Source organism: Anolis sagrei, chromosome 5 (genome assembly GCF_037176765.1).
Source record: "Anolis sagrei isolate rAnoSag1 chromosome 5, rAnoSag1.mat, whole genome shotgun sequence".
Classification (NCBI taxonomy): Eukaryota; Metazoa; Chordata; class Lepidosauria; order Squamata; family Dactyloidae; genus Anolis; species Anolis sagrei.
In genome coordinates this window covers 137,107,181-137,131,926 of record NC_090025.1, presented here as the reverse complement: position 1 = coordinate 137,131,926, position 24,746 = coordinate 137,107,181, and the positions used below count along the sequence as shown (strand labels likewise).

Here is a 24,746-nt window from a genome sequence, read left to right as displayed (position 1 = left end):
TTCATTTTATCCCACACTTCTCACTTACATTGTGCTTTCTGACTCGTAGAGAGGACTGGCTGCTTTGCTTGGTTTATTTTTTTGAGTTTGGGCCATAATGGTATCGGCCAAACTGGAAAAGGGAGACCATTCCGTTTCTCACTATGAGAGCCACCCCTAATCAATGACAGTGGTATAGTCTGCTCACTTGGCCACGCCTCCTAATCTTCCCCTGCGGCGAGTGGCAAATGGAAGATCCCTTTGGAGACTGGGATTGTGTTTGCAGAGGAGCCTTCCAAAGACATTTAAGAAAGGCAGGAGTTGGGGTATTTTTTTTTTTTAATCTGCGGGGATCTTGATCACAGAATCTGTACAGGTTGAGTATCCCTTATCCGAAGTGCTTGTGTTTGGGATTTTGAATATTTTTCTCTCTCCAGATACCTGCATTTTCAAAAACGTACATAATCAGACATCTTGCAAATGAGACAGAAGTCCAAGCACAACCATTTATTTCTGTTTTATATATGCACATAATGGTCTGCACAATATTTTTTTCATAGTATTGTTCATAAAGTTTGTGTGTCCTGAACCATCAGGAAGCAAAGGTGTCACTATCTCAGCCAGCCATGTGGACGAGTTTGGACTATTTTGAATCAGGGTGGCTCAGTTTGTATTCCTAGTCCTCCCATATTTATTTATTTATTTATTTATTTATCAGAAACGAATTGAGGATACAGTTATACTTAAAAACACAAGCAAAGTTAAAAACTTGGCACTATCCTAAATGTCTTTTGACCAGAAGCTGGCCACTGGTGTCACTGTGAGAAGGTCCTCCATTCTGCATGTGGCAGGGCTCAGGTTGCATTGTAGTAGGTGGTCTGTGGTTTGCTCTTCTCCACACTCCACTTTGTAGCCCCGTTTCTTAAGGGTGGCTCTGCATCTCGTGGTGTCTGACCGCAGTCTGTTCAGCGCCTTCCAAGTCACCCAGTCTTCTGTGCACCCGGTGGGAATCTCTCATCCAGTTCAGCCATGGCTTGATTTTCTTGGTTTTAGCTTGCCTCTTTTGAGAATGCTAAGGTGTTCCTGCGAGTATCTCTGTAAATCTTAGGAAGCTATTTCTTGATTTAAGGCCTTAGCTTGCTGACTGATAGCCAAACAAGGCCGGAGATGTCAATGTCTTGGTCCTTTCATTACTGCCTGCTACTTTCTGACAGATATCAGGTAGTGCAATACCAGCTAAACGGTATGATTTATCCAGCAGAGTAGTGCGTAGACATCCTGTCATAATGCAGTATGTTCTGGAACAGCTGTTCCAGGAGCTCCAATTTTATTTCTTTGGATTAAATGTTGCTTTGCAATCCCAGGCTTGGGATTTTGCAGCAGGGTGGCTTCCTGTTATAATTTGCATTCATAGGGCAAGCCACCTGTCAATAATAGTTAGGATCCCTGGTCTCGCCCCTCTCTGGGTTTTTTGTAGGGAAGGGACCATTTTTCAGTTAGTCTCAAAAAGGAAGTCAATGCAGAGGATGTACACAAACGTCCTGTGCAAAGGCTTCGTCTCTTAAGACTTCCCGGGGGAGAACAGTTTTAAGAGCCTCTACAGATTCCCAAAGGGTTCCAGGGAAACAGCTTTACAGCCCTGAGGACTTCCAGAGGGAATAACAGCTCTGCTCATCTCCAGCTAAGTGATTACAGGCCTGTTGGGCCTGCTAGGTTCTGAGACGCAGTTCAGCCGGTAGTGGACTCAAGTCAGTTAGGTTTAGGTTCACAACAGCCTGGGAGGAGCTAAAAGGGGGAATTTTCCTTCGAGCAAAGTTTTGAAGATAGTGCCTGTTTCCTGTAAACAAGATTGCAAGAGCTAATAGACTGATAAGAAAGTTTACAATTCCTGTTTGTTCATTAATAAAGAACTGTTATATTTAAGCTCAAGCCTTATAAAGACTGCTTAATAAGGGGATTTTTTCCTAAAGGCTTCTTTTCGGGCCCCCTGGCTTCCCGCTGGATGCAAGCCTAACATCCTCTCTTAAAAGCACTTCATTTCGGCTCCAGCTGCGACAGAACACAGTATGTCTCCTTAAGAGCCACACCCACTGTTTTAGCATGGTGAGATGTATTCCACACTGGCCATGCATATTAATAATAATATAATAATCTTAATGATAAACTTTATTTATATTCCGCTACCATCTCCCTAAGGACTCGGTGTGGCCTACATGAGGCCGAGCCCACAATACATCAATACAAGCAATAACAACCACAATATGAAACAAAATACAACTACTAATACAAAGCAATTAAAATAAATCTCATACACAAATAGCATAAACATTGAACAATAGCACAAAACACATTTAAAACTATGGCTGGGCCAAATGTAATTAAGTTGAAAAATAATGCTGGGCATGAACAAGATAGAGGAGGTGGGGCGTTGGTGGAAACGAACAAGCAGTCCTAAATCAGTATAAAGTGCTAATAGAAGACAAAATGCTAAAGGTTCACTATTCATCAGCAGAGTAGCAAAGCGCAAGGGCAGATGTCTTCACTGTGTCTGGTTGTGATTCCCAGGTTGTGCCAGTCAGCTTTCATATGATATTATTTCTAGCACCCACTTTTTGCTTGATATTTCAGGTATTTTGGTGTGCTGCAATCCTCCAGTGGAATTCCTTCCCAGGCAGTCCTCAGAGATCAAGATGCTTGTCTGTTCTTAAGGTGAAAAGCACATGTCTGTGTCTTAGATGGATTGGGAATCAGCTGGTTTTGCCTGTAATAGGCAGTAAGAGCACCTAAACCTTCCATATTCCAATGGAGAGGGATCGGAAAGATCATTTCCAATGTATGGCTCTGAAAAAGCAGGGTATTTGTGCAGGAAGATTTGCCTCTCCTGGTTTTTATTTTCTCATCAAGTGTTCAAATCTTGGGCTATAGGTGTCAGAGTTTTATATTGTTTAGGTCATTTCTAAAGTGAAAAATGGGTAAGTGAGATTGTAAGAATCATGTCCAATCATTGTATGGTCAGCAACAATCAAGCCACCTGTGGGAGTTGAAGTACTAATAATAGAGACTAAGTACATTGTGTTACTCGAGGCTGGAAATAGGTTGGAGAAAGATTGAAGATTGGAGAGAGAGTTTGGAGCCCAAGGCTGAAGTTGCCAGAGGTGTAATATCATTACAACGTCTGAAGAGCAAGACTGTGGCGTCTTATTTGGAGATAAGGACTTTGTGTTTACAAGCCATTGTGTGGAAGCAGCTGAATATTCTAAGGATGCTGCTTCATTTGTAAATTCCTTCATATAAATATTTCTTTGCTAAAGGACAGTTTCTTTTTGTTGGGTTTTTTCCTCCTTGGACGAAGGGCGCAACTTCCACAGAAGGGGTTGAATGTTTGGAACCCCAGTTTGATAGCTGCAACAATAGCTTCCATTATCTCTGAGTCAGGGATGCTGACCATGCAAATAGGAGTTGATGAGAGTTGTGGTCCAGCACCATTAGCCCAGGATTAGTCAAATGACAGCAGCAGTTCCCAAACTCTAGTTCTCCAGGTTTGGGAATTAATGCAGTTCAACACCACTTTAACTTTAAATAATTAATAGTATATAATGTTTAAGGAACCTTGCCATAAGTCCAAATTGACATGATAGTAAATAGCAATGACTTCAGATTACATAGAGTACATTTTAAATTTTTAATGTAAAATAGGTATTAAAATATGTTTTTAAAATGTAATGGCTGTCTCTAAATTTAGCTTTTCACAGCCTATCACATCCCCGACATCCAGATAATATTCTGAGAATTAACTTGATCTTTTTTGTTACTTTTTCTAGACTATCTAATACTGGAATGGAAGAAGACTCTGGCACACCCGTAACACATGACTCTTCCACTTATGTGAATGATCATGTTGGCTTCTGTGGCTGTATCAAAACCTTTCCAAGTGACTTTGTTGTGACAGAAATTAATATGCATGGACAGTTGGTTAATGAGATTGCAACGGACTGTCTTTCTAAATCTGGCGGAACCTTGTCAGACCAAAGCAGGAGCTGTCAGCAGGATTCCAAAAGACTCAGGCTGAGTCCTTCAGAGCTGTGCATAGAAGAGGAATATTTCAGAGAACACGATGGGGATGTTCATTGTCCCTCAGACGTTCTTCATTCCGTTGTTGAAGAAGGTAAAGAACATTCAGTTAAGAAGGTGCTTGAATGCTACCATGACAAAGCTGAGACATTGGACTCCTTGTTAGATCAGGCTGTAAGGGAACAACTACGTCAGTTTGCTTACTCCATAAAAGATATGTGGAATTTGAAATCTGAGCCAGAGGTTTTTTCCACTGAATTCTCACTTGGTCCAATCCCCGAGAAGACGGTTCGAGCCAGTTTGCATGGTGCCATTAGGCAGGAATACCCTTTCTTAGCCACAATTACAAAGTCAGGGGAAATTGTCGTAAAAGCAAATCAGGATTACCAGGAACTCTGTAAGTTAGTGTCTGAAGAGGAAGCTTCTGGTTTTCTGAAATTCCTAGATGCCAAATTGGAAAATTCCAAGTTTGCTTTTAGACCTGATGGGAACAAGGAACATCGTAAAAAGGTTCACCATTTCCTTAGTAAAAAGTTCGGTAAGCTTGTGGAGACAAAGTCTTTTACCGACTCTGAGCAGAAAGTTGTAATTATGGTAAGGTTTCGGGAGAAAAATGGATGCCGGAAAAGGACTAATGCTGGGAGCAGAGAGAAAGAAGACATTTACACAGGTAAATATATAATAGGTTTGTCCTCTTTGAAAGTGGTTTGTTACAGTCTTTCAATAAATCAGTCCAGGCAACATGGTCAGCATTCAGGGATAATGTGATCCATAGTCCAACAACATCCAAAGGAACATCAGTTCCTCACAATTGTGGCATGTCAAATGCTACCCCCCCCCCCCCCAGCAAAATGTACCACAATTAGTTCAATGCTTTTTAGAAAAGGATACATAGCTGGGGTGAGAATAAAAGAGTTTATCATAGAATCATAGAGTTGGAAGAGACCTCGTGGGCCTTCCAGTCCTACCCCCTGCCAAGAAGCAGGAAAATCGCATTCAAAGCATCCCTGACAGATAGCCATCCAGCCTCTGTCCAAAGAAGGAGCCTCCGCCACACTCTGGGGCAGAGAGTTCCACTGTTGAACAGCTCTCACAGTTAGGAAGTAGATTCAGGTGTGAGTTTTGTGGAATAGACCCTATGTATGATATGAATGAGCCAGGTCTCTCTTGGTCTACTTCCCCATACCTTGGGAAGTCTGACTTGACCATGGTAGTCCACTTTCTGGTTACATCCCATATAGATTACTGCAACCCGCTCTATGTGGAGTTGTCTTTGAAGAGTGTTCGGAAGCTTCAAATGGTCCAACAGGCGGCAGCCAGATTGCTCACCGGAGTGGCATTAAAAGAGTATACAACTCCGTTGTTATGCCAGCTCTTCTGGCTGCTGGTTTGCTATCGAACACAATACAAAACATTGGCTTTAGCCCATAAAGCCCGAAATGGTTCTGGCCCAGCTTATCTATCCGAACGTATCTCTCCCTATGAACCATCTAGAAGTTTAAGATCACCTGAGGAGGCCTTGCTCTCGGTCCCGCCTTCTCCACAGGCACAACTGGCAGGGACGAGAGACAGGGCCTTCTCAGTGGTGGCCCCTCGACTGTGGAACTCTCTTCCTAGGGATATTAGATCAGCCCCTTCCCTCCTGCTCTTCTGCAGAAAAGTGAAAACCTAGTTGTTGTTGTTGTTCATTCGTTCAGTCGTCTCCGACTCTTCGTGACCTCATGGATCAGCCCACGCCAGAGCTCCCTGTCGGCCGTTACCACCCCCAGCTCCTTCAAGGTCAGTCCAGTCACTTCAAGGATGCCATCCATCCATCTTGCCCTTGGTCGGCCCCTCTTCCTTTTGCCTTCCACTTTCCCCAGCATAATTGTCTTCGCCAGCTTTCCTGTCTCCTCATGATGTGGCCAAAGTATTTCAACTTTGTCTCTAGTATCCTTCCCTCCAGTGAGCAGCCGGGCTTTATTTCCTGGAGGATGGACTGGTTGGATCTTCTCGCAGTCCAAGGCACTCTCAGAACTTTCCTCCAACACCACAGCTAGTGCAACAGATAAACACGGAACTATATGAAAACGAATACTATAACAGCTTAGATGATGTTTTTGGACAATGAGGCTAATAGTGATGGTAGTGGTTTTATATGTCTTTAAAGATTTTAATGTATGTAATGTATAATTCTATTTTAAATGTTTATTGTAATTTTTACATTGTTTTAATGGCATCAAATAGCTGCCTGTGTTATAAAGCTGCCCTGAGTCACCTTCAGGTTCGGGAAAGGCAGAGTAGAAATATCGTAAATAAATAAATACATTGCAGTGAGAGTGAGCATTAAGAACAGCACCAGCCATCATTTTGGGCTGCATAGATGCTATATCTTTGATGGTACATCTTTCACACAACTCACAAGTGTGTAAATAGTTTAAATTACAGGCATGGGAACCTGACCTGGATCAGGGTCTAAGATGATTGGTAGGGCTTTAAGCTTTGCTCCAAACCTCTTTTCCACCCAACCTCTCAAACTCACACTATTAATGTGAAGAAGAAATCACCCATTGTTGTCAATATGTGTGTTTTTCATACAAACAGGCAGCATGGGAGACCATATCCAGATTTAGACTTTCATGGAGAAGAAAGGGTTGTCATGCCTCTAAACGCACTGTCAGGTTCCTCATTTTCACTGCTGTGTCTGTTTATATTTATGAAGCAATATTTGCAACTTATCAAAAAAAATACTAATTCTGTGAGTGATGCAATGTTTCATTTGGGCTGAGACATCAATAATTTGGCCCTGTTGCTGGAAAGAAGATGATAAGAAGCTTCGGTTTGTTTTATCCCATGGCCTTATATCATTATTCTAGAAATGAATATATCCTTGCAATATACTTTCCCTGCAGAAGAATATAAAGTATGTCGCTGTAGATTCGTGCATCTATACAAAGAATATTCTGGGTTTTTTTTTTAAATATTCCATTAGCCTACCTGCTTGCCAACTAGCCAAAACTGAAATACATATGCTAAAAATTATTACTAGAAGATTGACCTTTAGATATGATTATGAATAGGCATCTGCAATAATCTTATTACTGTGGTTGGTACCAGTTCATAAGCACCTAAGATAATATATTTCTGCATAATGTTTTTTTTTCCATTAGCATAACAAAGTTTAATCAGTAAAAAAAATCAAATGCCTACCTGATCATATAAACAGAACCTGCATTTTCTCCATTCAGGTATGCAGAAGAAAAAAGTATCATACTAGATGCATTGAATTTGTAATAATATTTTTTCAGCCTTTACTCTCCAAAAAGAGAATCTGGAAACCCTTGAAGCAATTAGCTATTTGTCTTCTGAACTTGGCGTGCTCCCTTCAGACTTCAGTTACACAGGCATTAAAGATAAGAAGGCTGTTACCTACCAAGCTATGGTTGTGAAGAAAGTAACTCCTAAAAGGTGCGTATTTATTTAGTTTACAACCTGTTTCCTCATTTTTCAGAAGGATAGATATAGTTGTTTATATGGAAATGTGGTACTAAGTTTCTTTCTGCAGGTAAGTAGGTGATTCATTTTCCCCTCGGTGATTTTGTAGGCAATTTATATGAAAATAGCTTACGTGATAGAGGAATCCCAATGGAGGAAACTTGCAAATTTTCCGAATTCTGGAGTAAAGGTATTAAAGAGTTGTGATGATCGAAATGCAGTCTCTGGCGTTTTATAATAGTGAAACATGGGAATAACAGCCTTTTCACAAGTCCATGTTTACCCCACTCCATCCTGTCCTATCAAACTATTATGGTGTGCCTATATTCAGACACCAGTAGAAGTTTTGCAATGATAATATTAGGAAGCTTTAGGTTAGTTTGGCATCCATGTGAGGCTTGCGTAGAAGCAGTGCTTTATTTGCTTTCTTGATGCAACACGGTGGTGTGGAAAATTGATATAGAAAATTGGAAAGGCACGTGTCACAGAGCAGCACAAACAATTTCAGTGGAATTTTAAAATATATTTGGGGAAGCAGTTTTAAAAAGATCTAAGATAATTTTATAGTAAAGGTAAAGGTTTCCCATTGCTAATTAAGTCTAGTCGTGTCCGACTCGGGGATGGTGCTCATCTCCATTTCTACAACGAAGAGCTGGCATTGTCTGTAGATGCCTCTAAGGTCACGTGGCTGGCATGACTGCATGGAGTGCCATTACCTTCCCCCTGGATCAGTATCTATTGATCTACTTATATTTGCATGTTTTCGAACTGCTAGGTTGGCAGAAGCTGGGGCTAACAGCAGGAGCTCATCCCGCTCCCCATATTCGAACCCATGACCTTTTGGTCAGCAAGTTCAGCAGCTCAGCGGTTTAACCTGCTGTGCCACCGGGGGCTCCACAGATAATTTTATGATAAAAATATAATATAAATATGTTAGCTTTTAAAGAAGGAATGTGGGCTAGACTATGCTATCTGATCTCCTTTTTTGTTGTTCTGTTAGCCAGCTCCATTCCAAAAGAGGATTTTGATATTGTTATGTGACTTCAAGTCTATTCTGATGTATGGTGACCCAATCTTAGAGAGATTTATTAAGGCCCTTCAACACTGCTATATAAAATCCAGATTATCTGATTTGAGTTGGATTATATGGCAGTGTGGACCAGGGGTTCTCAAACTTTTTAAACAGAGGGCCAGGTCACAGTGCCTCAAACTGTTGAAGGGCCAGTTATAATTTGAAAAAAAAAACATGAATGAATTCCTATGCACACTGTAATTAAAATGAAAAACAATTTTTACAAATATAAACTTATTAGCATTTCACTGAGAAGTGTGGTCCTGCTTTTGGCTGATGAGATGGGATTTTTGTTGTTGGGGTGTGCTTGCAAGTTGTTTCAGACTTAGGTTGACTCTGAGCAAGGGCTGGGTAAAAGACCTTATAGGGCCGTATCCAGCCCTCGGGCCTTAGTTTGAGGACCCCTGGTGTAGACTCATATAATCCAATTCAAATCAGATAATGTGGATTATATGAGTTGATAATCTGGATTATTTTGCAGTGTAGATGCAGCCTAAGAGGATTTATTGCTTTTCATCTTAGATTGAGAAAGTGTGCCTTGCCCAATGTTAGCCAGAGGCTTCCCGTGACTGAGCAGGAATTTGAATCCTGTGCTCCCAAGTCGAACGGTCATCCCGCTATACCACTCTTGTTCCCATTTCTACAAATATGTTGCTTTTATTTTAACTTGTCTCACACCATGTAGACTATCGTTTTGCACTTCGTTGTTTAGTTGTAAATGAAGATTTGACAAGTTCTGACAAGTTGTTTTCTTTTTCCTTCTTGAAGATCCATGAAGGAGGAAAAATTATAAAAATGGCCCAAATTCTATTCGATTCATCCTCTGCCTTTTGGAGTTTTGTAACAATGGAAATAATTTTGCTCCTCTTCAAAGTATTGATTAATTGGTATTAAAGAAAAGTGCTTTCTTTGGGTTTTTATCCTACAATGCCATAACAAGACTTATCTTAGAAATATTTTCACAGTTAACAGGTTGAACCTTTTAACTTATACATCCTCCCAGCGTCAGATCCCTGCAAATCTGTTGTTCATCAAAGACCAATGCTATACCACCACCACTCTGTAAGCCAGAATGACTCCATCGCTGTCGGGCTTACAAAAACAAACTCATAGGACTGTTTCTCTCCTCGGGTGTATAATGTACATGCTTATAATTGGAAACATAACTGGCAGTTCAAATAACCTGCCTTGAAGTCTTCTTTTAATCTTTCGCTTGTTACACATATGCAATCCGTTTTCAAGCGGAGGAAATGTTTTTTCAAGTAGAACTGTTGCAGAAGTGTGGCATTTTGATGTTGGCCAAGCCCTTCCATCAAAGCTGCTTACTTTTGCAAAGTATTCCACACAGAGTCTGCTGTCAGTTAGCTTTCCCTTTTGTTAAGCTGTTTCTTAAGTAGACTTTCATTGAATCCTGGTCTCTCCCAGCAGCATTGTCCTGCCTGTCTTGCTTAAATTGTTCAGGGTCTAGGCTGGAAAAATGTTTATTCTACTTAAAAGTTGCACTAAGACTACGTAAGTAGCACTGGATTCCAGTAGAATTATTTCAGTTGCTAGCTGTACCCCTCCCCCTTTCTCTCCTTCTTTCCCTCCTTCCTTCCCTCCTTCCTTCCTTCTCTACCTCTTTCTTTTCTTGCCCCCTTTTTTCTTTTCCTTCCTTTCTCTCTACTTTCTTCCTTCTCTACCTCCTTCCTTCCTTCCTTCCTTCCTTCCTTCCTTCCTTCCTTCCTTCGCTTTTTGCTTCCATCCTTTCTTCTCTCTTTTCTTCTTTTCTTCCCTCCCTCTTTCTCTCCTTCTTTTCCTCTTTCCTTCCCTCCCTTTTTTCTTTCTTTCTCTCCTTTCTTCCTTCTCTACCTCTTTCCTTCCTTCCTTCCTTCCTTCCTTCCTTCGCTTTTTGATTCCATCCTTCCTTCTCTTTCCTTCTTTTCTTCCCTCCCTCTTTCTCTCCTTCTTTTCCTCTTCCCTTCACTCCCTTTTTTCTTTCTTTCTCTCCTTTCTTCCTTCTCTACCTCTTTCCTTCCTTCTTTCACTCTTTGCTTCCTTCCTTCTTTCTTTCTTTCTTTCTTTCCCTCCCTCTTTTTCTTCTTTCTTTATTTCTCCCTTTCCTTCTTTTTTATTTCTGTATTGTCACTTAGCTTTTTGTCATTTAGCTTATTTGGGTTTTTAAGTCCTTTCCACTGTTTCGGGGGGGGGGGGGGATTTTATGAGTGATGGTCATTCGTTGGTTTGTTAGGGGTATAGTGTCCAAATTTTGTGTCAATTAGTCCAAAGGTTTTTGAGTTCTGTTAATCCCACAAACGAACATTACATTTTTATTTATATAGATTTTGCCCAGTTTATATTTTTTGTAATGCAGTTTTGTTTCAGTTTAGTGTTCTTTTATGTTTTTCCATATGGCAAAAACAAAACTAATATATGGATGAAGGGTTGTTTTTTTTTTTCCAGAATGTGCAGGAGACATCCTAGAATCATAGAATCATAGAATCATAGAATCAAAGAGTTGGAAGAGATCTCATGGGCCATCCAGTCCAACCCCCTGCCAAGAAGCAGGAATGTTGCGTTCAAATCACCCCTGACAGATGGCCATCCAGCCTCTGTTTAAAAGCTTCCAAAGAAGGAGCCTCCACCACACTCCGGGGCAGAGAGTTCCACTGCTGAACGGCTCTCACAGTCAGGAAGTTCTTCCTTGTGTTCAGATGGAATCTCCTCTCTTGTAGTTTGAAGCCATTGTTCCGCGTCCTAGTCTCCAAGGAAGCAGAAAACAAGCTTGCTCCCTCCTCCCTGTGGCTTCCTCTCACATATTTATACATGGCTATCATATCTTCTCTCAGCCTTCTCTTCTTCAGGCTAAACATGCTCAGCTCCTTAAGCCGCTCCTCATAGGGCTTGTTCTTCAGACGCTTGATCATTTTAGTCGCCCCCCTCTGGACACATTCCAGCTGTCTGACTATTTTAAATGGTATGCCCAAGGGTGGGCAATATATGTCCCTACAGATTTTGTTCAACTCCAGCTCCTATAATCTCTAGCCAGCTTTCTCAATGGTCTTTGATTGGCCAGCCTCAATTCCAAGATTCTGAGATGACAAAGAGAGGAAAGGAAAAGGCCAGGGGCTGTGTCAGAAAATTACCAATACAGACCAAACTTGGCACACAGAGCCCCCATGACCGACTCTACATCCTACTGCAGTTTGGAGGAGGATGAACCATGGATGATGGGACTTGCAGTACCATCACTCACATTCTGAGACCCTGTTAACTTCATCCAGTGACTGATCAGGACCAAACTTGGCACATAGACCTCTCATGGGGGAGAACAGACTATGGATGATCGGACTTCAAGTACCTCCACTCACTTTCCAAGACTGCTGCAACCCTCATCTTATGACCGATCAAGACCAAACTTGGCACACAGATTCCCCCATGACCCACTCCATCCTGGTGCAGTTTGGAGGAGGATGGACCACAGATGATGGGACTCGCAGTACCTTCACTAACTTCTTGAGACCACTGCGAGCCATATAAATAACTGATAAAGATCAACCTTGATACACAATTCCTTTCTCAAATAACCCGGGCAGCGCCAGGTCCCCAAGCTAGTATATAATAAAATAAACATATATATTAAAACAATCATTAAAACATATCAAACCTTAAAACACTTGTTAGAATCACGTTATCCAAAATCATAGTCCATGGCTGCTCCAAAATTGTCATTGCACGATTCCATAATTCTCTCTGTGTTACTAATTGAACGCTTGATTCCACATCCAAGTCTTTAGCCTTTTTCTGAAAGTCAGGAGGGAGGAGGCTGATCTGACCTCTTTAGGGAGGGAGTTCCATAGCCGAGGAGCCACCACTGAAAAGCCCTGTCTGTCGTCCCCACCAGTCGCACTTGTGAAGGGGGTGGGACTGAGAGAAGGACCTCCCCAGATGACCTTAACCTCCTAGCTGGCTCATAGAGGGAGATACGTTCAGACAATAGTAGTAATAATACAGTCACAGTTCCTCTGGATTGGAGTATCAAACCAATGTATGGTCCTTGCATTTAATGTGTACAGTGCTTTCCATCAGAAAATATGTCTTCTCCCAATCTTCATTTCTTGTTCATGGAGACAAGCATGGAAGATAAACATGCCAATGTCAAATAGGCTGCAAGCCAGGAGCTTACACCGAGTAAGCTTAGAGGCAAGCATTCAAAAAGCCCAGAATCATACAACAAATTCTTCCCAGTTATACCCCTTCAGGAGTGGCCCAAAACTTGTTGACCTTAATTACTCCAATTACTCAGCCTGTGAATTGTAATCAACTAGGGCGAGTCTTTTTCTTTTAACACACACACATGATAGTGATCCCATAGGAACTTAGCCATGAACCTTAATATTAGTAACATATTGCTACTCATAAATGACAAAAATCGTGGAGATATATGTTATCTTACAAAGCATATTTTTAAAAATATAAATGAAATGTTTTCATGAGATATGTTGTGTCCCCATACAGTTTCTGTATGTGTCCATATCTATTATAAGGGTTGGTTTAACCTCTGATTTGCTAGTAAAACTTAATTACTGTGTCATGAAATGATGCGTTTAAAAAGGGAAGTATTGGGAAAGCTCTGATCTAGAAGGTGTCTTCTTCTGGCGTATTCCTTCCTTGTTCCTAGGAAGCAATACAATTGGCTCTCTACATTCATGCCTTTGGCTTTTGCAGATTCATAATATTATCTATCATGATCACAAATTCTCATTTCTCCCTTTTTTCCCCTTGTAGATTAAAAGAGCTTGGAAGCATAATTGGGAAAAAAGGACTCGGTCTGTCTAATGTACACTCTGTGAGCCAACCACTGAGACTTGGTCAGCTGCAAGGAAATCACTTTGCTATCATCGTGAGGGATTTAAAACTTCACAGTGATGACTGTTATGGAAACTTAAAAGAGAGGGTTTGTGAAGCAATGGAGAAGGTCAAGGTAGATGTCTCTAGCATTCATGCTCCCAGTGATTTTATATGGCATGCAATACTCATCTTTGGTTAATGATGGTTATAATCATTTTAACTTTTAATTTTGTAGAAAAATGGTTTCATAAATTATTATGGACCTCAACGTTTTGGACAAGGACAGAATATTCATACAGATCAAATTGGATTGGCTTTGTTGAGTGGAGAAATGGTAATTCTTTATATTTTATAATACCTTTCTTCCTAAAAACTTTAAATTTTTCAACGTGTATTCCTTCTCCATTCTTATCATTGCAATAGTCCTTTGAAGTATGCTAATCTAAAAGGGCATGACTGACCCTAGATCATTCAGATAGATGGAGATTTGAGCCTAGGTGTTAATAATAATAATATTTTATTTATATTACACACGATTTCCCCAGATGGATACAGGGCGGATTCCAACATACATCGGTAAATATTCAATGACTCCATAGAACAAACAAATACCAACATAATAATCCCAGGAAAACCCCACATATGAAAACAAAATTAGAACCTAACTAACATCAATAAATTAAACCAAAAATGGGGCATGACCCAGAAAAGCCCCCCCCCCCTCTCCTTTTCACCAGTTGTTCTTGAGATGGGAGTGGGACCAAGAGCAGGGTCTCCTCTGCTGACCACAGTGCCCAAGCTGATTTGTAAGAGAAGATGTGATCAGTCAAGTAGCCTGAATCCAGGCCATTTAGATCTTTAAAGGTCATGACTAGTACATTGTATTTAGCCCAGAAGTAGACTGGCAGCCAGTGGAGTTGCCATAGCATAGGAGTGAATCTCTCCCTGTACAGGGCTCCAGTTAGTAATCTGGCTACTAATATCTGAACCAATTGAAGCTTCTGAACTATCTTGAAAGGCAGCCCCACATAGAGAATGTTGCAGTAGTCTAAGTCGAATGTAACTAAGGAATAGACTACCATGGCCAGATCTGGTGTCTCAAGGTATGGGCATCTAGCACACACATTTTAATTGTGCAAAGGTGCTCCTGGCCACCGCCAATACCTGGGGTTCCAGGGTCAGCAATGAGTCCGGGATCACCCCCAGACTGCGGACCTGTGTTTTCAGGGGGAGTGCGACCTCATCCAACACAGGCTGTAATCCCACACCCTGATATGCCTTCTGATTGACCAGGAGTGTCTCTGTCTTGTCTAGATTTAATTTCAACTTACTAGTCTTCATCCAGTCCATCACTGATGACAGGCACTGGTTTAGAGGCAGAATGGCATCCTTGGCATTAGGAGTAATAGAGTTGGGTTTTGTCCACATAAATTTGACACCAAAGTCCAAAACTCCAGATGATCTCTCCCAGCAGTTTCATGTAAATGTTAAACAGCACAGGGAACAGAATTGAACTCAATTTTTATTTTAATAATAATAGTAACCCTCCACCTTCTCCCAGAAGGACTCATGGCAGCTTACAGAAGCACATACAAGTGACATAACACATAAAATTACATCACATATTAAACAGTTTTGACCCTACACTACATCTGTGTTTATTCATCATATATAAAGTGTCACCTTTTATTTCTGATTTACTAGTTGTTTATTTCTCTATTTTAGGGCCCTGATTAACAAAAGGTGTACCCCAGAAAAAATCTGTTTTCAAATAGATCCAGTTTTTAAGATGATTGGATTCAGGGTGTATTTCAGAATCTGAGTTGCTGCTTGCTTTTTTTTAAAACAACACTGAGAATACACAAAGCAGCAAATACTGTTTATGTTTGCTTTCTTTAAAGGTCAAAGCTGTAAAATTGTTTTTCACCCCTGAAGATTCAGATGATCCTGTCAATAAAGCCAAAAAATACTTTATTGAGACAGGTAAATATATCATGTCACTTATTTTTGGGAAATAAATGTGAAGAAAATGCTGAAATCAGAATGTTGGGGCCATAAACCGTAACAATATTGAAAGGAGCCAAGTGTTCTGTATCAAGATTTGTGTGTGTGAGAACACCTTCAGTGTTTGTCTTTTTTATACTGTTGATCAAAATTTATTTAAACTCAATCAAAAAGTGTGTGTTTTACTTCCTCATGAATTTACTGATTGTATTTCATAATTTAAAAATAAACACAAAAAGTATAAAGAAGGAAAAACTTAAAATGACATTAATTTAAATGATCTCAGTCTTTTCAGGCTTTGAACAAGATTATAAAACATTTTTAAAAAAAACAATGAAGTATAGCAATTAAAATAACAGCAATGATGATTAAAAATTTCTGGAACAGATGTAAACATAACCACATTTTCTGTCATCTTGGACAGTAGGGAATTAGAAATAATTACTAATACCGAATAGAAATCCACTGAAGATTAATAATAAGAGGTCTGAAGGAAACACTGAAGATACTTGTTTCTCATTCTGTCAAAGATGCTTTACAGTTGTCATTTGCAAAGCCTTCAAAAATGCAGAGAGATTATACATATTTTTAGATACGAGTTTCAAGACTGCAGTTATCCTTGATCTTTTATGGCTATTCTGATCTTCAAGCTTTTCATGTGTATGCATTACCTAAATCTTCTGCAAAAAAACTATCTTCTAAGACTGAGTTGTAGCTCAGTCTCACTCCTTTACTTAAATATTCCATATTATTTAGTGCTTTGAATTATCATGAATCATAGAGTTGGAAGTGACCTCGTGGGCCATCCAGTCCAAACCCCTGCCAAGAAGCAGAAAAATCGCATTCAAAGCATCCCTGACAGATGGCCATCCAGTCTCCAAAGAAAGAGCTTCCACCACACTCTGAGTTCCACTGCTGAACAGCTCTCACTGTCAGGAAATTCTTCCTAATGTTTAGGTGGAATCTCCTTTCCTGTAATTTGAAGCCATTGTTCCACATCCTAGTCTCCAGGGCAGCAAAAAACAAGCTTGCTACCTCCTCCCTATAACTTCCCCTCACATGTTTATACATAGTTATCATGTCTTCTCTCAGCCTTCTTCAGGCTAAACATGCCCAGCTCTTAAAGCCGCTCTTCATAGGACTTGTTCTCCAGACCTTTGATCATTTTAGTCACACCCACCTGTACACATTCCAGCTTTTCAACATTTCACGTCATTTGTGGTGACCAAAATTGGACACAGTATTTCAGGTGTGGTCTGACCAAGGCAGAATAGAGAGGTAGTATGACTTCCCTAGATCTAGACACTACACTCCTATTTATTCAGGCCAAATTCCCATTGGCTTTTTTAGCCGCCACATAACATTGTTGGCTCATGTTTAACTTGTTGTCTACGAGGACTCCAAGATCTTTTTCACACATACTGCTGTTGTGCCAGGCGTTCCCCATTCTGTATCTTTGCATTTATTTATTTTCTGCCTAAGTGGAGTATTTTGCATTTGTTTCTATTGAACTTCGTTTTCTTAGTTTTGGCCCATCTCTCGAATCTGTTAAGATCATTTTGAATTCTGCTCCTGTCTTCTGGAGTATTAGCTATCCCTCCCAATTTGGTGTAGTCTGAAAACTTGATGATCATGCCTTCTAACGCTTCATCTAAGTCGTTAATAGAGATGTTGAACAGAACACGGCCCAGGACGGAATCCTGTGGCACGCCACTCGTCACTTCTTTCCAGAATTAAGCAGAAGCTTTGGTGAGCACCCTTTGGGTTCATTCAGTTAACCAAGTCTAGATCCACCTAATTGTCATTTTGCTTAACCCACATTTGACTAGTTTGTTTGCCAGAAGGTAATGGGGGACCTTGTCGAAAGCCTTACTGGAATCCAGATACGCTACATCCATGATGTTCCCTGCATCTGCCCAGATTGATAGTCTCATTAGTGGGAGAAAGGTGGACTGTGGAGGATTAATAAGAATTGATAGTATTATTTTGTTGGTAGACCATAATATTATATGATTTTTTTCTATGATAGAACTAGTTTGATGTTACCTTAATGAGACCTATCTAAGACTTTCCCTCAAAAAGATTTCAGTCACTTCACATTTTACTTTGATTTCTTAATTTTCACCATAAGGTTTCACTTCTATCTTTGTCTCTTCTCAGATCTTTCTTTGCTGCTCAAAGTAAAACTGGAGCTCTCCAGGGAGATGACTGCTTGACAAATGTAACTAACCACTTCTTCAGACTGCCAGAACTTAATTACATTTCCATGTCAGAAAGAACAATGTAGAACAGAAAAGCAATAATCTCCCAACTGAGTAAGGAACTACGGAATCTTCCACAGCATTGCAGAATTCTTTTTTTCCCACTTGGAGGCACTATTTGTAGAAAAGATTTCTCCCATAAGTTGTTCATTTTCCCATGTTAGCTTTGGAGATGGGGAGAAGTGGAGTGCACTGTGCTTACTCAGGCAAGGGCACATTCATGGGGAAATTTGCAGAGGCAAATTTTCTTATTGCAATATGGCTTTCAGAAAATGACATTTCAATATTTTCTATAAAGATATAGTTTTTATTGTGGAGAATACTATCAGACTGGAGCAGAAATTGACACAAGGATTTCCCACACTCTCCTTGGCCTCCTGTATATTCAGTTCAGCATTATTTACTTGCAGTATATTGGATAGATTATTTTTTCAGAGTTTAGATGAGTAGGCAGAACAATCCTGCTGGCAGATATTTGGTGGGAGAAATACGAAAGCACTGCCACAGTTTTGTTGGCAGAACAGGCATTTCTGTTATTTTCTTCATTTGAGGTAGCATTATTGAAAAGTTTTCTATTCTTTTGTCTTCTTCTTGGAACAGGAAGGAAGTTGTGTTTATCAGCTCCAAGGCAGGCAGGTATTCTTTCCATTTCATGGGGCATGTTAGTGTAATGGGAATGGTATGGATATGGCATATGTCATGTTTTCTCCCAATCTGCCAGTGTGATTCTTCCATTATGAGTTAATTTTACCTAAGCCTTGAATTATAACCTCTCATTTTTGAAGAACGTTTGCTTTTGTTGCCACAAGGACATGTCAATTTCTTGATGATTTGTCTGCATTCCTTGTGAAAAACGTAAGTTTCTGTAAGTTTCTTATTAAACTGTTGACTTCTATAGAACTCTAGACATGGATGGAACCCTAATATAGGCCATTGACTCCAACCATTGATTCAGTGAAAGAACTCTAGCAGGTAGCTGTCCAGCAGGTAGCTGTCTCCTTTGAAAGAGAGACACAAACCTCTCTACATCATTGCTTTCCTTACCAAACCACTCTTATTATGAAGAGGTTCCTTCTCATGTTCAGTCAAAATCCACTCTTCTGTAACTCGAAATCATTAGATTGGGTGTAGACCCTCCGGGGCAGCAGAAAACAAACCTCCATCTTCTTTGTGACAGTTTTTTTTCGTGTCAGGAGTGACTTGAGAAATTGTAAGTTGCTTCTGGTGTGAGAGAATTGGCCATCTGCAAGGACATTGCCCAGGGGACGCCCAGATGTTTTGATGTTTTACCATCCTTGTGGGATGGTAAAACTCCCATGTCCCCGCATGGGGAGTTGAAGCTGACAGAGGGAGTTAAATGCACTCTCCCCGGATTCGAACCTCTGACCTGTCTGTCTTCAGTCCTGCCAGCACAAGGATTTAACCCATTGTGCCACTGGGAGTCCTTTGTGACAGTGCTTGGGGTATTTAAAGAATGCCATCATCTCACTTCTCAGTTGTCTCTTCTCTAGGCTGTACATGCCTAGCTCCTTCAACTTTCCTTCATTTGTTTTGTTCTCATATCATCCTTGTTGCTCTTTTCGGAACCTGCTACAACTTATCTATATTCTTCTTAAAATGAGGAGTCCAGAATTGAACACAGTACTCCAGAACTCTTCAGTAGTGCAGAAACAAGTGGGATCATATTGCTTACCCTGTCTTTAAACTGTGGGTCTGTTAATGCAGACTAAAATATTGTTTGCCTTCTGCTATACAGCACCACACAGTTAAATCATGCCTATCTTATGATTGCTGATTTCACTTGCCCTTGATGCCATTGTGTTGTCAATGTGCAATATTCCAAGATAAATTGGAATCAGTGGATTCTTTAACCCAAGAAAAAGATAATCAACAACAGACAACTTACTAGTAACACTATAACAAAATTTGGGGAAAAACATCTGTTCCTGGTTTGGAAATGTTATTTCCTGTTTAATTGTGCAGTACTTACTTTGAAAGTAGTTGTTATACTCCAGAAACTTTATTTTTGTGGCTGCCACAAATTGTATTGAATTGGTTGAGACTCAATGAGATATTCATTGAAAAACTATAGCAAAATGTTCTGCAGGATGTCCCGCAAAAACAAAGTTTTTATAGTTTAATAAATGGTTTCCATGTTTTTAGGATAGATCCAATTAGGAAATGACATTTATAACCTAGGAACAAAAATTATGTTACATAGTGTAATATGAGTACTTCTATGTTGCCTTTCTCCTCTCCAAAATGATATAGATAGATAGATAGATAGATAGATAGATAGATAGATAGATAGATCTTTCAGGGGTTAGCATAATAGTTTATGGCAAAAATAGAGTAAGAACAATGCCTGGAAATTAGAAATCTGCACATAACCAGAGTCAGAATGTGAAAGATCCTAAGCAGAAGCAGAGTAACATGACAAGCTGGGTATTTAATTTACAGTAGGTTGTGTACAAGTCAAGAGAATCCCAATTGCTAATATTATTTAGTGGATGAAGACGATGGAAACAATCTTTGTTTATAGCCCACAAGATGCCTTGCAAATTAACATGTGTACCATAAAGGTAAAATATTCAAGTGATCAGTATTAAACTAACAACAATATATAAATATGGTAGTTTAAACTACACACTTTAAATGATTTTTTAAAAATCTGTTCAGAAAGTACAATTAAAACACAGCCCTTTAAAAAATACTTCCCTTAAACATGATCAGTTCTACAAATCAACAAAAGGGCAATTTTAACCCCCTGGAAAGAGAGTTCGAAAGCCATGTTTTTGGCATTCTCAGTGAACTTCCTCTTCAGAGGAAGAAACGCTTCCTTTCTGCTGGTAAATTCATCCCTGAAGAAGACAAAACAGATAAAAAGGTCTTTTAGAAAACCCACTAGTTCTCTGTTAAATTATTCGCGTTTGGGGCTGCCAAAAAGAATCAGCAGCTGAGCTTTGAAAGTGTGGGTTACAAGCAAATTGTGTAACCCTATCCTTAATATTTTTTGCTGTCTTTCAGAGGACGCTAAAGGTACTCTTGCGATGCTTCCTGACTTTAAAGTAAGAGAGAGGATGTTACTGCGTGCTTTGAATCGCTATGGTTTAAATCACGAGGGTTGTATACAAGGCTGGCTCAGCATCCCTCACTCCATGCGTATTTTCTACGTTCATGCGTACTGTAGCAAAATTTGGAATGAAGCTGTGTCCTACCGAATTAAAATCTATGGTACAAGAGTTGTAACTGGCGATCTGGTCTTTTCTACAGAACATATTGAAAGCTGTTCACCAAATGACAAGGTAAACAGGACAGTATTGATCATGATTGAGTAGCTCCACTTTCGGATTGCATTAGATTTGCTTTCATTATGCAAGTACAATTATTGGTTACTCAGATACCTTGCTACAAAAGATGTGTTAATTTTATCCTTTATGTTGCAATTAATGTTTGAGAGCCAAATAAATATATGACTGTCATGATTATATTTCATCTCAACCAAAAGATGGAATATTTTTTTATTTTGTTATGGAAAAAGAGAGGGGGTGTATAATTTCTCTGTGTGTGTGTGTGTGTGTATCTGACAGTCTTAATCTAGCAGGAAGCTAACATATTCTTAATTATCAAAGTTATTTCAGGATATTTAACATGTTCTTTACCATTTAATGTATATTCTGCGATTAGAAATTGAATAAATGAGGAACCAATTCAAATAGTTGGTTTCCAATTTCTTCCTGATTAACATGACCCTAATAATACAATCCACTACAGAGATTATTTGAAGGGTACCAAACTTTATAATAAGTGTGTTGGCTTTTTTTATACCAGGTCCATGTCATAACACCTGAAGAAGAAATGGCCAATAAATATACAATAAATCAAGTAAGTTTGTTTAGAGGAAATAATATGTGTTACTTTGTTGTATTAATATCGAAATACTATGGTTTGTTGCCTATGTTTTAGTTTAAGAATCATAATTTCTTATAAGGCCACTGTTCCTCAAAGTGGTTCTAGACCCCACATCATTGTTTGCTTATCCCTGGCAAGTTTCTAGGAAAGGAAGGAAGGAACTCCATGGCCACAAAGTTTATTTATTATTTATTTATTTATTTATTATTTATTTCTTGCATTTATTGACCGCCCCTCTCAGCCCGAAGGCGACTCGGGGCGGTGAACAACGACAAAGAAAGACAGTATACAGTAAATCGTGACAATACAAACCGGACAAATACAACATAACATATACTATACTAAAAATCCGCTTCGTCAAGTCCTGGGGTCATAGCCGAAATTCGTAGTCCTAGTTCATTCCAGTGTCATTCCAAGATACACTCAGTTGAAGGCCTGCTCGAAGAGCCATGTTTTCAGGCCCCTACGAAAGGCCATCAAGGAGGGCGCCTGTCTAACTTCAGTAGGGAGGGTGTTCCACAGCCGGGGGGCCACCACCGAGAAGGCCCGCTCCCTCGTCCCCGCCAGACGTGCCTGTGAGGCAGGCGGGACCGAGAGAAGGGCCTCCCCGGATGATCTCAAGGCCCTCGTGGGCTCGTAGGCCGAGATGCGGTCTGCAAGGTATTTTGGGCCGGAACCGTTTAGGGCTTTGTAGGATAACACCAGCACCTTAAATTGGGCCCGGTAGCAAATCGGCAGCCAGTGGAGCTGGGACAGCAGGGGCGTTGTATGCTCTCTGCGTCCTGCTCCCGTTAACAACATGGCTGCCGCGCGCTGGAATTTCTAATCGCAGTTTAGGCCAAATCCCTGGCATAGTGGAAATGCATGCATGTGGGGTTTTGTTTTTATTGATTTCCCACATCAGATAGCCTATAAAGCACTACACAAGGGTATATGATTGGAAAATGTGAATTAAAATATGGGCCAGATGTAACACTGATTTGTCCAAGTTCCTTTTTTATATGTTGTCCTCATTCTCCTTCTTTCCTTTGTCTCTTTGTCCTGAAATCTCCTATGTTCACACAAGTAGGCTCCCATGTTATGTCAGCTCCACTAGCTGCCTGTTTGTTACTGGGCACAATTCAATGTGCTAGCTTTAGCCTATTAAGCCCTATACGGCCCCGGCCCTATACCTGTCTGAATGCATCTCCCTTTACGAACTACTGCAAAGACTAAGATTTTCTGGGGAGGCCCTCTCTCAGCCCCATCACTATAACAGGTGTGTTTGGTGGGGACGTGAGAGAGGGCCTTCTCAGTGATTGCCCCCCGGCTATGGAACTCCCTTCCTGATGAGATTAGATCAGCCCCCTCCCTCCTGTCCTTCAGAAATATGGTAAAAGCCTGGCTGTGGGACCAAGCCTTTGGGACACTGCAGTAGGGCAATAATAGGAAACCCACTCCACTGGTCGGAGCCAGCATGATGTTTTGAGATGGCTTTTTAAACAACTGATTTTAAAGTAGATGTAACTGTTTTTAGTATTTGTGTATATTTATTGTTATTTTATATTCTGGCATGGAATGCTTGCTGTTTATATGTTGTGCTCTGCCCTGAGTGCCCTTCGGGGTGAGAAGGGCAGAATATAAATGCCTCAAATAAATAAAATAATTATTTAAAAGATACATTCATATTGTCTTCTTCATCCCAAAGGTCATTATACCAATGGCTGGTTACAGTGTCCAGTATCCCACCAATAAAGTGGGTGAGTGGTATCACAAAAGACTGGCTGGAGATGGACTTCAGTTGGACCACTTCCGACTTCCTGCACTGCAACTGAATGTACCTGGCTGCTATCGACATATTCTGAGATATCCTCATGATCTGTCCTATAGTTTCTTAGAAAACAATGGAAAAGATGTTAGACCTGGAGGTGACTACTTACGGGACTTAATACTTCATCTTTCTGTGTCATTTTGGCTTGATCCTTCATGTTATGCAACGGTTTGTTTGGGAGAAATCATGAAATGTGATCTTTAAAGGCAAAAAAAAAAAAGATGTTTCACACCAGTTTACAGGTATATAAGGCACTCATACAGCACAGACTCTAAGTCGAAAAAGTGGTGCTTTGACATTAATGCTTTGACATTTATGTTATTAGTATAATTTATAAATTTCCAGGGGATTAGGTTGGGGAAAAGCAATGCTATGCATCAATTATTTGTAAAATGTGAATTTGTAGACTTGGGAAAGACTAAGAGTTCTTACAGAAGGATCTTTTCCAGTTCTGCTAATTCATAGATATAGTGCACTTGTTCCATCTTTTCATCCTTTACAGATATTTATTCTAAGAAAGTCACATTTTAAAAAACTAGTTGCAGTACATGAAAGGGCTACAAGTGGTAGATGATGCTTGGGTTTCTCACAAAATTCCTTATTTGAGGCAGAGTAACTGCCGGATTAAAGCCTCACACGGAAACACTTGAAATGTGGAAATGTTGGAGTAAGCCCAATTGAAATTGATGGGACATGAATGCATGCTTGAAATGTAAAATCCATCTCTGAGCTTTATGTCAGAAAAAAGAGAAATAGAACTAAATAATGTATTGTCAAAGGCTTTCATGGCTGGAATCACTGGGTTGTTTGTTTTTGGGCTGTATGGCCATGTTCTAGAAGCATTATCTCCTGATGTTTCGCCTGCATCTATGGCAAGCATCCTCAGAGGTTGTGAGGTCTGTTGAAATTGACCTCACAACAGACCTCACAATCTCCGAGGATGCTTGCCATAGATGCAGGCGAAATGTCAGGAGAGAATGCTTCTAGAATGTGGCCATACAGCCCGAAAAACCTACAACAACCCAGAACTAAATAATGCCTCCTGCAGAATTCTGGGGTTTGTAGTTAGAGAGGAGCCTTTAACAGCCTCACAAAACTACAAACCCCAGAATTCTGCAGTAGGCAGAAACCGGATTTTAAAGTGTATTCATTCTCTTGCGTGATGAAGTAGTAAGTATATCGTATTGTTAAAACTGAAACTGAAACAAGGAGAGCTGCAGGTAAGTACACACTGATGGTTAGATATATACTTTCATAGAGAAAGATGGGTGTGATCCAGTGTCCACATTCCTGTTCCATTCCTTATTGACTAAGAGCACCATCTTCCTCTCTG

At 40.1% G+C, this 24,746-nt stretch overlaps 1 protein-coding gene across 4 annotated transcripts; it reads left to right on the top strand.

Annotated features, from left to right (window-relative positions):
- Positions 1 to 211: 211 nt before the first annotated feature.
- On the top strand, positions 212 to 24,065 carry PUS7L (pseudouridine synthase 7 like). Of its 4 annotated transcripts, none has more exons than XM_067469080.1 (9): positions 212 to 293; positions 3,801 to 4,720; positions 7,338 to 7,497; positions 13,364 to 13,559; positions 13,662 to 13,760; positions 15,328 to 15,409; positions 20,719 to 20,996; positions 21,523 to 21,576; positions 23,291 to 24,065. In XM_067469080.1, exons 2-9 carry the CDS (start codon positions 3,817 to 3,819, stop codon positions 23,615 to 23,617), a joined length of 2,100 nt encoding a protein of 699 aa, XP_067325181.1. In that variant the 5' UTR covers positions 212 to 293; positions 3,801 to 3,816; the 3' UTR covers positions 23,618 to 24,065. The 4 variants fall into 4 exon arrangements, 3 of the variants coding, with proteins under 3 accessions (XP_067325181.1, XP_067325182.1, XP_060633562.2); XM_067469081.1 differs by having other exon boundaries at positions 212 to 305; XM_060777579.2 differs by having other exon boundaries at positions 212 to 355.
- Positions 24,066 to 24,746: the final 681 nt, after the last annotated feature.